This window comes from Sturnus vulgaris, unplaced genomic scaffold (genome assembly GCF_052056855.1).
Source record: "Sturnus vulgaris isolate bStuVul1 unplaced genomic scaffold, bStuVul1.hap1 Scaffold_180, whole genome shotgun sequence".
Taxonomy (NCBI): Eukaryota; Metazoa; Chordata; class Aves; order Passeriformes; family Sturnidae; genus Sturnus; species Sturnus vulgaris.
Window position 1 is genome coordinate 2,957,611 of NW_028276110.1, and position 14,052 is coordinate 2,971,662.

General features: G+C 54.0%; 1 protein-coding gene across 1 annotated transcript; it reads left to right on the forward strand.

Annotated features, from left to right (window-relative positions):
• Positions 1 to 650: 650 nt before the first annotated feature.
• LOC148218562 (serine/threonine-protein kinase pim-1-like) lies at positions 651 to 3,172 on the forward strand. The gene is made up of 7 exons (XM_088157822.1): positions 651 to 667; positions 709 to 841; positions 985 to 1,035; positions 1,229 to 1,595; positions 2,213 to 2,389; positions 2,633 to 2,786; positions 3,013 to 3,172. Exons 1-6 carry the CDS (start codon positions 651 to 653, stop codon positions 2,737 to 2,739), a joined length of 852 nt encoding a protein of 283 aa, XP_088013948.1. The 3' UTR covers positions 2,740 to 2,786; positions 3,013 to 3,172.
• Positions 3,173 to 14,052: the final 10,880 nt, after the last annotated feature.

The following is a 14,052-nucleotide window of genomic DNA, read 5'->3' on the forward strand; positions in this document are numbered from 1 at the left end:
CGGACACACGGGGAACGGACACACAGGGAACGGACACACGGGGAACGGGCACACGGGGAACGGACTCGCGGACAAACGCTCGCGGCGCTTCGGCAGCAGCAGCAGCAAAGAAGAAGCGATCCCGCAGACCCTCGACGTCCCTTCTCTTGTTCCTCGTCTCACTCTCCCGCTGTCCCACACTCTGTCGCGGTGTCCCGCAGCCTCTCCCAGTAGCCCTTTCCCGGTCTCCCCCTCCCCTCTCGGTGTCCCTGTCCCGGCCCCTCCTCTCCCCGCGCCAGGCCGGGCCATGTCCCCACCCCACTCCCGGCCCCGGGCGGGGCTGCCCCGTCCCCGCCCCCGGCCGTCCCGCCGCGGCCTCGCCTCCGCCCGGCTCTGGCGGTATTGGCGCTGGCGCTGCTGGGCGGGCATCAGTGCCTGGGCCGGGGGCGGCATCGCCGCTCTTTGGCTCCGCCTGTCCCGAGCCCGGTGCCGGCCCCGACGCGGAGTCCAGTCGCGGCTTCGGCGGCGGTGCCGGCTCCTCCCGGGGCCCGCGGAGGACACACGCGGCGCGGCCGCTCCCGCCGCCTCCGCTGCGGGTTCCCCGGCCCGAGCTCCGCCGCTCGGCAGCGCGGCCGCCGGCCCTGAGCCGCCGGGGCCCGGGGCGGGTGGGGATGCCCGGCCCGGGACGGTCGGGGGGCGCTCGGGGGCCGTGTCTGGCCCCGGGCCGAGCGCTGACGGCCGCGTGTCGCCCGCAGGGAAGGCGCAGGAGGCCTTGCAGGAGCGGTACCGGCTGGGTTCGCTGCTGGGCAGCGGCGGCTTCGGCAGCGTCTACTCGGGGACGCGCCTCGCGGACGGCGCCCCGGTGAGTGGCGGGGCCGGCGGCGGGCAGAGGACGAGGAGGAGGAGGGCGGGGGAGGAGGAAGAGAGGCAGAGGAGGAAGAGGAGGAGGCCGGGGCGCGGCGGAGCGGGCGGTAAGCTCAGCCCGCTTCTACCCCTTGCTCGCAGGTGGCAATCAAATGCGTGCCACGGGATCGCATCCGGCACTGGGGCGAGCTGGTGAGTGAGCGGGGCCAGCGGCCGAAGCCGGGGCGTGCCGGGCGGCGAGGAGCTGGGGCCCGGCAGAGTGGGAGCCGCCGGGAGCCCTGCAGGGAGAGCGAGCGGGGGATACAGAGCGTCCCGGGCTGGCTGAGGGGTCCCAGAGCCCTGGCACGGCCTCAGCCCCACTGACGGCATCGTGGTCCTCGCGCAGCCCCACGGCGCCCGTGCGCCCCTGGAGATCGTGCTGCTGGACAAGGTGTCCTCTGGGTGTGCTGCTGTCATTCAGCTCCTGGAGTGGGTTGAGCTGCCCAACAGCTTCTTGTTGGTGCTGGAGCGTCCGGAGCGGTGCCAGGACCTGTCGGGTTTGCTGGCGGAGCGGAGGTTCCTGCCGGAGGAGGAGGCGCGGGGGCTGTTCCGCCAGGTGCTGGAGGCCGTGCGGCACTGCAGCAGCTGCGGGGTCCTGCACAGGGACATCAAGCCCGAGAACATCGTGCTCGACCTGGCCACCGGACAGCTGAAACTGATCGACTTTGGCTGTGGCGCCTTCCTCCAGGACACAGCCTACACCCAGTTTGCAGGTGAGCCCTCCCAGGGGATGCTCCTGGGCATCTTATGGCCCAGCCGGGGTGCAGTACTGAAGCTTCTGCCTGTTGGAGCGGGGATGGGATTAATGCTTGAGCCAAGTTGATTTGGGTGGGGGTGTGAGGTGGGCCAGCTCCCAGCCCTGCTGACAGCCTTCATCACCCACTCTGCCCTGGTCTGGGGTTGGAGCTGGGGCAGCCAGGCCGACAAAAACCCCATGGGGGTAGCAGAGGGGGGGGTCTGACTCCGTGCCCTGGCTGGTTTGGTGTGCAGGCGAGGAAGGGCTCGAACTGCACCTCTCCCCTTGTTTGCCTTGGCTTACTAACATTTTCTGAGGGCCGTGCAGGCGGGGAGGAGAGTGGGTTTTCTCCACCCCTGGGTGGGTTTTTCTTTTGCGTGCCATGGTTGGGCTTTCTCAAGGCTTCGGCTGCCCTCTTCCAGCACCAGTGGCTTCTTTTCCAGCCCCGAGTCTGTACACAAGTCCCAAGTGCTGGTGAGAGGGCAGCGAGTCACCCCGTGTGCCACTGGGGCAGCTCCTGCATGCCCAGGGATGCTGGGGCGAGGCTCTGGGAGCAGCAGCATCCTCCTTCTGAACTCCATCTGTATTCCATAGGAACCTTGTCCTACAGCCCACCAGAGTGGATCCACCACCAGCACTACCACGGCGAGGCAGCAACGATCTGGTCCCTGGGCCTCCTGCTGTACCACCTGGTCGTGGGGAAGCACCCGTTCAGGAGGGGCCAGGAGATCATCTGGGGACGGATCTTGTTCCCACAACGGCTCTCTCAAGGTGGATCCTCATCTCTGGGCAGGGGGGAATAGCAGTGTTGGGAGACAGCAGCGGGGTCGTGAGCATCCTGCTCTGGCAGCTGCTGAGGAGGTGGCACAAGTCCTGCTCTCCTGCTCTCCTCTAAACAGTAAATCCTTGGGGAAGTTTAGGCACAACCCTGGGTACACCCAGCATGGCCTGGGCACGGGAAAGGGGGGAGGCAACTTCTGCAACGTACTGGTGATTTCTGGTTTCTCTCTTCAGAGTGCCAAGATGTTATTAAGAGGTGTTTGTCCATGCAACCATTGGACAGGCCATCCTTAGAAGACCTTTTCCACGATCCTTGGATTCAGGGTGTTCATCTGCCCTAGAAGATGGGAGAGATCCACTGGCACAGCTGGATCCAGGAGCCTGGCAGGTAACAGCTGCACACATCTCTTGGCAATCAGTGGCAAAGCAAACCAGAGTGCCTGTAGCTCTGAGCAGGGATCATCAGAAGGGAACATGCAGCTCTTGGGCTGGAGCTGAGCTGGAGACCTGGTGTGGCAAGCACTGGTGGCCACCATCCCCCCTAGGTTTGCTTGTTTGGTTCACTGATGGCTGGGGCCCTGGGCAGAACACTGACAGCCTGGTCTGGCCCCCAGGGAAGGAGAAGGAGCCCCTGGAGAAGCTGTTCCAGGTGGGGCTGCTGCCAGAGACACCAAGGACACCCTCAATGACAAGAATCTCTTCCTCGACCTGGCCAGCTGAAGATGATCGACTTTGATTCTGGCACCTTCTTCACAGACACACTCCACACCCAATTTGTGGGTGAGTCCACAGCCAGGGGGATGCTCCCAGATCTGGGCACAGCGTGGCCTGGCCGGGCACCAAAGATTTCCCCAATTGCTGGGGCAGATGCCATGAATTCTTCAGTTGGCTGCCAAGCTGCTTTTTGGCTCTGGGCAGCTGCTGAGGGGCTGGATGTGCCATGGCTGGCTGCAGGCTGGGCACAGTCCTGCCCTCCTGCTCTGCTCCCAGAGGCAGCAGTGATTGGGAGGTTTGTGCCCAGCTCTGGGCACGGCCAGCACGGCCTGGGCACTGCGGGAGCTGGGACAAGGGGGACAGGAGCCTTCAGCTGACGGGCAGTTTCTGGTTTCTCTCCTTGCAGCCGGGCTCTGCAGATGCTGAGGCTGCTCTGGGCTCTGCTGGGCTCAGCCCTGGGCACGGCTGGGCCCGCTCTGCCCTCACATGGCTCTGACAGCTTTGCATCAGACGAGCCCGTTCCGAGCACAGCGCCTGAGCTTTGTGCTTTTGCAGGTGAGGGAGACTCTCCTGCAGGCCAAGACATTGCAGTTAGGGACACACGTCCAGTTGGCAAGAACCCAAACTCTCCACAGTCCCAGCTGAACGCCTGGATCTCCACAAGATGTTTAGTCTGTCCCACTTGTCATTCCTTTTTGGTTAGAATTGTGCAATTGCACTTTCTTCCTCCTCTAGAAGTGCCACGAGTGGGCAAAACCTGGTGAGGGGGCCGTGTTCCTAAGGCAGTGCAGTCTGGAGCTGATGGATGGAGAATTGCCCTTCTGCACTTCCAAACCAAGCAAAAAGCCGTAAGTGGGACTTTGTGTCTTTAAGAAGCCTCTGACAGTTTCAAAGGGAATGTGCAGCTCATTCACAGGCTGAGAAGGAAGGGCATCTTCTAAAAGATTTGGGCGGTGACAGAGTTGAGATTGCCAGTCCTGCCAGGAGCTGGCAGGGCACAAAGCAATTTCTTCTTGCTTCCCACCAATTTCACCACAATTTAAAAGAACAGTATTGGAAACAAATCCCAAAATCTTTTTTAAAAAGGTTACAGAGGCCAGTAAGATGCATCAATGCCATTGACTCTCATTTGCAAAGTGAATAACTGAGTTTTCTGTTGCAAAAGATCAGTTACCTCTTAAAGTTACAGAAGATTTTTCACTGCACACTTGGGTTTTGCTTTTATCTTTCACATTTTATAGAGGTTTTTTTCTTTTCTTTTTCCTTTTTCTTTTCCTTAAAACAGAAAATATGCCATAAAATAGCAGTGTCCTCTGCTCCTGGTTCCCGTGTTGAGCATCTCCTTCCCGCTGGCTGAGCTGCTCAGGCAGAGCCCGGCAGCTCCTGGCCCTGCAGGGCTGAGGCTTTTCCCCATTGCTGGGCACAGACTGATGGAGCAGCACTGCTGAGCACGGGGACACACAGAGGGGCCAGGAGCAGCTGCCTTTGTCCACCTGGAGCTCCAAGGCCCAAACTCTGAGCAGACAGGGCTGGAAGGGACTGACAGGCTCCCTGTTTGCTGTGCTGCCCCACTTGTGCCCGGCCCAGCTCTGTGTGGGGCAGAGGGAGAACAAGGGGCAGCTTCCCCTCTGACCCCAGGGCTTTGGACACTGTCAGCACCAGCTGCTCCAGCCACCGTCTCTGCTGGCACTGACAACAACACCCAAATTGTGGCTGATCCCGAGGGAGCAGCAGCAGGGCCTGGATCTGATCCCTGACTCTGGGGCAGGGCTGGACAAATGACCCCCACAGCAGCAGCAGCAGCAGCAGCACATGGACCTGACTTTCAGCACAGCCCCTGCCACTCTTCCCTCCCGTGTGCAGTGGTGTCACAGCAGCCTGGGCCACCTGGGAGCCCCCAGGGCCAGCAGGGACTGGAGATGGCAGCCCTGGGCTCCTGGAGGTTGTGCAGGGAACAGAGGTGGGGACTCCCTGTCCATGTGGAGCTTCCAGATGGAAAAGGCTGCTGTGAGCAGGCAGCTCCAAGGGCACAGAAAGGAGGGGCTGGAGCCCCTGATCTGTGCCAGTTCCACAATCCTGGGCAGCAGCCACCGAGCACAGGGGGAACAGAGGGCACAGCAAGAGGGACAAAACCAGTCAAGGTCAGAGACTGGGAAAAGCCAGAGCTGGGAGCAGGAACAGCTGCTCCATTGCACCCTTGGAGAAAGCTCTTGGCTGCTTCAAAGTGCTGAAAGGTGTGAAGGGCAGAGAGGAGAGCACACCAAACAATGCTCCTGTTTCCACAGCCTCCCCTCTCAGTGTCCCAGAAGGAATTGGATGAACTGTGTTCTTCTCTCTGAGTCATCTCGTTCAGCATGAGCAGCTCAGCACCAGGAGCTAAAGGAGCTGAAGCCTTAGGCCACAAGAGCTGACCAAGAGGGAACTTTTGACCAAAGTAATGCTGCTAACATGGACCTAGCTGAATGCAGCAGATGGAATCCTTTCTGTAGGGAAAGACCTCTGAGCTCATCCAGTCCAGCCATTCACCCAGCAGTGTCAAGTTCAGCACTAAACCCAGTCCTGAAGTGCCAAGGCCTGAGTGAGGCCTGAACAACAGGCCCTGAGCCAAAGGTGACCTCTCGATGGACCTTCCAACCAAAGGTTATCTTTGTATCCACTCATTCCTGAAATATGCAGGATCATTGGCATTGTGATAGATGTATCCACTCCTTAGCGAAACATGGATTGACCTTTTTGCATTTAAAACCGGACAAGGCCACGAAATCTGACATCTGGCCTTGTTTGGGGCTGTATGGTCAAAGTCAGCTCCCTTGGGTCCTCCTTGAGCCCTGGCCAGGCTCTGGGAGGGACCCAAGAGGAGAATGAAAGCAGCTGTTCCCTCACTAGAAGTGCTGTCAGTTTGTTTATTCAGCACTATCAAAGCATCCAAAAATTGCATCTCAGAAAAAGAAAAGAACTTGTGGGTTTGGGAAGATAAGGATGGATTTTGTTGATAGCACATTGGAAACAGCACCAACAGAAGGAAGAATCGGTTTTGGAACACTCCCACATGGAGTGACAGAGGAGGGTTTAAATCTTGAGCTTGGGTTCATTTGTTCAAGTGAAATAGAATATTATTATTCATAATAATGGTTATATAAAAATATAACATGATCTTTTTCTTTAGATATCATTAAAAATTGATAATGTGAAATAATGCTGACAATGCTAATATGTCAGCTTTGGCTGCTCACTGTGACACTAAATACCCTACAGAAAAGGACTAGCCAAGACCCAAACATCAGTGGTAAACTTTGCAAATTGTATAGAAGGAATAAAGGAGGAAGGGATGAAATTGGCTATTTTTATGGGGTTTGCTGGTACTGTGATGTGGAATGCTTTGTGTGTTCCTGTGAAAAATGCAGTGAATAAGACATATACCAGATTATCCACAAGCTGCAGGTTTGGTTGAACAGATGAAGGGATTGTTAAAAGAGTAGTTGAAGATATGAGGAGATTGGGAACCTGTCCCAGTGGAGAACCCATCTCCCAGATGTGCTCCATGCCCTTAGCAATGGGCCCACTGGGAAATGGAAACCCCCTGGCTGTGCATGGCTGCACCCAATTTGCAAATACAGCCATGGACAGTGACACTGTGACTGCCTGGGAAATTATTCCGGGTGTGATGGCCCCTGACAGGGCCCCCAGAGGCTGCAGGGCTGGGCCTTCATGCACTGGAATTAATTAGGATAAATCAGAAGCAAATGAGACTTATCAATACCAGAATAGGAATTCAGATTCCTCCAGGACACTTTGGTTTGATAACTGCTTGCTGAAGCTTGGCCTTACAAAGTGTTCATGTCATGGAAGGAAGAACTGATGCAGATGATCTAGGAGAAATTTAAGTAATTCGGTTAAGTAATAGTGAACAAGATTGGATTATTCAACCCCATGGCGGGGTGGCACAGTTACTGATATTGCAGTTTTAACAACAATTGTGAAAGAAGGAGATCCACCTCAAATCCACCTCTGTTTGTAGAGACAGAGGGTTTGGATCCAGAAGTCCTAATAATGGAGCCAGAGTGTGGGTGCAGAGGCCAAATGGCCCTCCCAGGCCAGCTGAAGGAACAGCTCTGGGGAAAGACAACACTGTTTGAATCCTGAAACCTGGGCAGAAGCAATGGGAATGTGTCCCTGCAGCCAAGTGCTCTGTGCCAGAACAAGTGGATGTTATGGGATATTGTTTTACAGATCCTGCCAGACCAAATCTCCCTGTTTGCTCCAACGCCCCCTTTGGAAAATGCTCTGATCCACGGGGCTCCATGTGAAGGCTGGTGGGACACTGAGGGACCTCCACACAAATTCCATCCAGGAGCCCGGGGGCCCCTCAGGAGCTGGGACCTGGCGTCTCTCCAGCCTGAGGGGAAAGGACCCCACCAAGCCTTGTCACCCACAGGCAGTGCAGTAAAGCTGGACAGCAAAGGACCTTGGGGACATTAGTGTGGAATTAAAAAGGTGCCAACTCCATGGACAACAGAATTATTGTTCTTAACCCCAATGAGATGGAGGAAAAAGAATGAATAACCTTGTCACTAAAGTACTGTCTTGTTCAAGTTGTGTCTTGAGAGTCAGCCAGAATCTTTGCTTGCCAGAAACACCTCTAGAGTTTCTCCAAGGGATGAGTCATGAAATTCTTATGAAAATTTAAGGATTAAAGTAACCAAAATACTCAATTTACCTAATCGCTGGAAATGTTGTCAACTGATGTTGGGAGGAATGGGGTTCCCTTGGAGGGCCCACTCAGTGGGGCGGCCAGAACTCTGTCACTGGGCTCTGACTCATAACTCATAACAGAAACTGCGCTGTGGAACAAGGGAATACAATTACCAGTTTTACAGGATTCACTATGATTTCCCTTCAGGAGAAACCAAACCCTGTTACAGTTAGAGGCCACAATGTGAAAGGATTTCTGTGCTTTACCATCGCTCCCAATGTCAGTAGAACTCGGGGTGCTGGAGCTGGTCAGGGTCAGTGTTACAGCACTCCCAGCTGCAGGGCCACTGTGAAACTCCTGTGTCCCGAAGGCACCAGGGACACAGCAGGAGCACAGGGAGGAGCCCTGGATCCATCAGCAGCCCACAGTGGGAAACAGGAAATCAGACCTTTGGTACTGGGAATGGGAGCTGCTGGGTGTGTGGAGACATCCTTTAGGAAGCCGTTTAGAGGCAAGTTTGGGTTCTGTTTCCAGGCAGTATTGATGCCTCCCTTGAAGGTACTTTGGCAACAAGCACGAGGAAGAATTGGGGCTGGAAAACATTTTCCACCCAATGGGTGCCTTTGATTTCAGAAAGCCAAAGATTCTGTATCACCCTGTGCCCCATGTGCGCTGCCTCGTCCTGTGGAGTTTACATTAATGAGCTAAATCAATTATTAGAAGAAGTAAAAAGTGATGCTGTTAACATATCCAATAGCACATCCTCTGACTTCCAACAAACACAAATTGGGGCTCTACAGAACCACATGGCCGTGGATTATCTGCTTGCTGGCCAGGCAGGAACCTGTGCTTTTCTAGGACAGGAATGTTGCAGGAGTGTCTATCAGTGCTGGGTTTGAAGTCCAACAATCTGGAATCACCTCGATAGAAAGAGCAGCAGAAGAGTGGCAGAAAGAAGAAAATTCTTCATGGTGGGATTGGCTTCCAAATTGGAGGCTGCTGTGAAATGAATTTGTGGCAGTCACTGTAATCATTGCAGCATGAGCACTTGGTGTATTATGATTCCATGCTAGAGCTGTTGTGACACTTTGTGCTGGGAAATGGAGTACTGAGACTTTTCTACCAAGAGACACAGTCTCAAGAAAAAGTGGGATTTGACAAAGAACCTAGAAAATAGCAACTAATTAGGCACGTTTTAAAAGGAATGCGAATTATAGCTGTGAGTAATGAACTTGAACAACACTTAATTGAAGAACACGAGGCGATGCCTTTATGCCTAATATCTAAATCTAAGGTTCTGTATTATGGAAAGAGTTGTTATGAAGGTTGTAGTTCATCTCTAAGTCAAAGCATGATTGAAGTACTGAGGCCTGAACACCCGGCCCTGGGTGAGGCATCAAGAACAGCCCTGAGCTAAAGCTGTCCTCTAGAGGAACCTTCCAACCAAATGTTATATTTGTATCTGCTCATTAATGAAGCTTTGTAAGAAATACGATCTCTGTATATGTGCATTGGTGAAACATGGATTTATCTTTCTGTATTTAGAAACCGGACAGGGTCACATCTGGCCACATTTATTTGGGCGTGTATGGTCAAAGTCACCTCCCTTGGTTCCTCCGTGAGCCCTGGCCAGGCTTTGGGAGAAACCAAATTGAGAATGAAACCAGGTGTTCCCACACTAGAAATGATGTCAGTTTGTTTGTTTAACAGTGTAAAAGCTGGGCCCTCTCACAGCCAGGTTGGAGCCTTGTTGCCTGCAGAGGTGGGCGTACCTGCAGGAACTCCCAGTGTCTGGGAGGGGCTCTCCAGTCCAGGCTGTGACAGCTTCCCCCAGCTGATGTGCACATCTGGGTGCTGCTAAAGTCGGGGGTAACTGGTGCTGTCTGTTTCTTCATCACTACAGGCAATCTTTGGTAGTGATGATTGGGTGCATTGCTGATCTTCTCCTTTTGTAATTATTTTCTAATGGTTATGTGCTTTGCTGAGCTTCTCCTTTTGTAATTCTTTGCACTTTTGCATTATATAAATTCCTCTGTTCCTGAAGTTGGTGTCTGTGTCTTTGGTGCTGACCCTGCCTACCAGCAAAGCAGGTGCTGTGGGCCCCATAGAACCAAAGATGCCTTGTGACACTGCAAGGCCTGTTGTGACCAGGGGACCATTGTGACACTGTGGGGCTCCACGGAACCATGGGGACCATTCTGACACTGCAGGGATTTATATTACCAAGAGTCCCTTGTTTTTCTCTCCCTGCCCCTGCCCCAGCCCAGCAGTGCAGTTGACCCAGTCATGGTAACCTCCTGCAGCAGGAACTGGAGGCACTGCAGGTCAGGGACAGCCACTCTGTGTCTGGAATGCTCAGGAGAGCCTCTGCTCGGGCAGCTGCTGCAGCCCCAGGGCCAGCCCCGCTGCCCAGCACAGCAGCAGAGAGTTGCCCCAGGACTCCTCAGGCAGCTGCTGCTGCCCCAGGGACAGGGCAGCCTCTTGCCAGGGCTCCTCTGCACTCCCACGGGCTCCTGCTCTGCTCCTGGCACATGCCAGCTGCCCACAGAGCCTTTGCCAGGGGAACACGTCTGTGCTGGCCTGAGCAGCCATTGCTGCAGCCCCTGCCCTGCTCCCCACAGCCCCGAGCTGGGGCTGCTGCTCTGCAGAGCACGGGGGCTGCGCTGCCCGGGGCCCTGGGCTGCCTCTGCTGGGCTCTGCTGCTCAGCCTGGGACACAGAGGCAGCTGATGGTGCTCCCTGCACTGACCCCCTCCCACACAGGCTCTGCTGGGGCCATGCAGGGGCTCAGAGCTGCCTGCCTTGTTCCAGGGCTGCCCCATGGCCTTGGGGATGCCCTGCATCCTCCTGGGGAAGCTCCCTGAGGCTCAGAGGAGTCAGTCCCCAGACTCCTTTCCCTGTGCCTGCTGCGTCCCTGGGGCTGCAGAGCTCTCCTGCCTCACAGCAGACATTCAGGCCTTTATCTCTGGGTGACCCCACCCTGGGCAGGATTCTGCTCCAGGCCTCCATTCACTGCTGGCCTGATGGGACGGGCTGTCCCTGCAGATCCTCTGTGCTCTCCTGGCACGTTCTGATTTCCTACAGAAAAGTGCTTGCCTGCCACCAGAGCCATCACAGTTTCAGAGCCCCAGGCGGGTGACTTGGAGATCATCTGTCTTCTCCATGGCTGCTGATCACTAACACAAAACATCTGACCCTGCCCTCAGTCCCTGAAGTACCACAGTGGAACCCTGATCTCACAGTACTGACTCCAGGGACAGACAAACAAAGCAGTGAGACCACAAAATCCGTTCTTTGGGCTTCTCCTGGAGACTAACTTAGTAAAAAGACCTAAGCCTTTGGGCACTGCACTGAGGAAATCCCCTTTGCTGATGGAACTGCTGAGCTGGAGCCCGGCTGTGTCCCAGCTGTGCCCATGGCCTGTCCCTGCCTGTAGTCACACCACGGACACACAGCAGGACAGGGACTGAACTGCAGAGCACTCAGGCCTCGGACAAGGATAATAAAGGGAATGGTGAAAGTGGAAAAATTGCAGCTCTCAAAAGACCAAGTGCTGCTGCTCCCTGGCAGCGCTGCTGTGCTGGGACTCTCTCTCGACCTTTGCACACAGACACTGCCCCTGTAGCTGAAGAAGAGGTAACAGAGGGAAGATTTTTGACAAACAAGCCTCTGCAAGAACATTTACTTTATTTAAACACACACAGAGCAGGAGGACCTAACACTATGTGTACTGGTTGTACTGGGTTATACTGGTTTGTACTGGGATGGGGTGCTGGGGTGTTACTGGTTTGTACTGGGTTCCACTGGGAAAGGGAGCAGGGGTGTATGAGTGCCCCCTGCTGGCTGGGAGGACCTAGTGGCCGACTGTGTGTTACACTGGGTTATACTGGTTTGTACTGGGATGGGGTGCTGGAGGTCAGTGGTTTATACTGGGTTATACTGGTTTGTATAGGGATGGGGTGCTGGGGGTGACTGGGTTGTAGTGATTGATACTGGGATATTCTGGATTTTACTGGGTCAGACTGGGGTGTACTGGGTTATACTGGGAGGGGTCTTGGGGACGCTTGGCACTCCACTGGGAGTGACTTCAGGTTGTGCTGGCCTTACTGGTTTATGCTGGGAGCTGCCACCATGGGCTCAGGGGCTCAGGGATGGCTCCCAGTGCTTACTGGTTTGTACTGGTGCCTTCCCAATATAAACTTGGGAGCCCCAGAACCACACTAGGAGCCCCTAGACTACACTGGGAATGGGTTTGGGTGCATGAGGCCATACTGGTTTATACTGGGAACTGCTGCCATGAGCCTCAGGAGATCAGGAGTGCTTACTGGTTTATACTGGTGCCTTCCCAGTCCACACCTGGGAACACTGGTAGGCCCTTGTGGCCAGGCAGGACCTCAAGGCCGAGCTGGCCTTCACCAGGGCCCTGCTGATCCTCAGCTTCTCCAACTTCTTGGCCTGGCAACACTGCCTGTGGCTGCTGATGCCCACCAGGAACTACAGCAAGGGCACTGCCCCCTGGAAGGCTGAAGGAAGGCAAGGGATTCCCTAAAAAACTCCCACAATTTTGCAAGATCCCAAAAATTTTCCAGCCCGTCCCTCACCTAAAGTGTGAGCTGGTGGGTTCTGTTGGGTTGAATGGGTAGACCTGGTGTTCCTAAATCCCCATTGACTTTAATGGGTAGAACTCAGTTCCTGGATACCTGGGTGCCCCCATCAAGATATTGGGATTTCCCCCGGTGTCCCCTAGAGATTTTGGGGTGCCTCCTTTGCCCACCCCAGAGCTGGAGCTGCTGCAGAATACCATCTTCACCAACCCCATGCACCAAAGCACCTGACTGTACCTGCCCTGCATCCTCTCCTGAGGTAACTCAGGGCTCCCTCCCACCCCTGATGTCCTCACCTGCAGTTTTGGGTACCCCCTGAATGTTGGGGTGTTCCCCGACAGCCCCTCGGCTGCCAAGGGTTATCTGTGTCCACGTCGACTGGGAGGACAGTGGCCATCATCTTCTCCTGGCCTGTCAGGGTGAGTCAGGGCACTTGGGTGCCCCAAAAATGACCTGGATATCCCTCAAAATAATCTGGGTACACCTGGGTACCCCTTGCACACCTGGATTACCAAAAACCCCTGGGCCCTCCAAAAACTAGTGTCTCAAGCATCCTCATTGCTTTGACTGGGTAGACCTGGTGGCCCTAAACTTTATTACCTTTAAAGAGTAGACCTGCTGTCCCTAAATTCAATGGGTTAGCTCTAGAGTCCTGTTTATCTCCATTTATCTCTATAAATTCCTCCCAGTTGCCCCACTTAAAATTTATTTCTACTTAAACTAAAAACTTATATTCTTGTTTTAGAACTATTTTCCTTTTCATGTTCTGATTGTCCAAGATTTCTCCAAAGTCTTAGGTCAAACCTTGGATCCATCTCAGTCTCTGAGCCTGTTTGCACAAGGCCGTGAGAGCTCTCTGTGCCTGCATTTCCCACACCACCTGTCATCTCTGCCTCCAATTTCCTGCTCACACTGGAACCTGGGGACACTTTCTCGGTTATGTCCCTCAGTGGGACCCATGAGCAGTATCAGACACTTTGGAGTTCGATTCTGACCAAATTTTTCAGAGGTTTCCTAGAAAACAATGGTTCTGCCTTGATTTCCCTCTGGTCTGGTGCCGTTCATTCAGAAGTTTTTCAACTCCAGTTATGGAGAAATATGACAAAGAGCTTCTTAGAAATATCCATTCCAATTTTCAAGGATGTATTTTATTACTGTTCTCTTCAGAGCAGAGGTGATTGCAGCATTCTGTGATTCGTATTTATGAGAAATGGATTTGTAAAGGATTCTCAAAGCCTGACTGAAAGCTCACACACTCTTGTACATCTGTATGCAAACTCTGAGATAAGGTGTGCTGACTCAGAAAGGCCCTGGAAAAGAGAAGACATTGCTGAGAGAGAGATTGAACTAGAAACAAGTTTCAAATGATGGCCTTGCAAAAAGAACATATATTTTGGAGAATTAGAACTGTGAAAGATACATTGTGACAATGGGGTAAAATACTAGGTGATTGGTGTTAGAATTATTAGCACCATTGTGTGGCAAAAGGTAATACGCTGAAAAGCATTTCTAAGGTATTGTAACCGGGAAATGAATTCAGATGGAATGGAACTGAGTTTTACTCACTCATCAATTTTCCTTTTAATGCTCTGATTCCCCAAGCCTTCTCCAAGGTCTTAGGTCAAACCTTGGATCCATCTCAGT

What these genes read in the sequence shown, in the direction of transcription:
- LOC148218562 (XM_088157822.1), top strand. An exon ending in AGCCTACACCCAGTTTGCAG is followed by an intron (nt 1,596 to 2,212) that starts GTGAGCCCTCCC and finishes TGTATTCCATAG; the next exon opens with GAACCTTGTCCTACAGCCCA. An exon ending in CCCACAACGGCTCTCTCAAG is followed by an intron (nt 2,390 to 2,632) that starts GTGGATCCTCAT and finishes TTCTCTCTTCAG; the next exon opens with AGTGCCAAGATGTTATTAAG.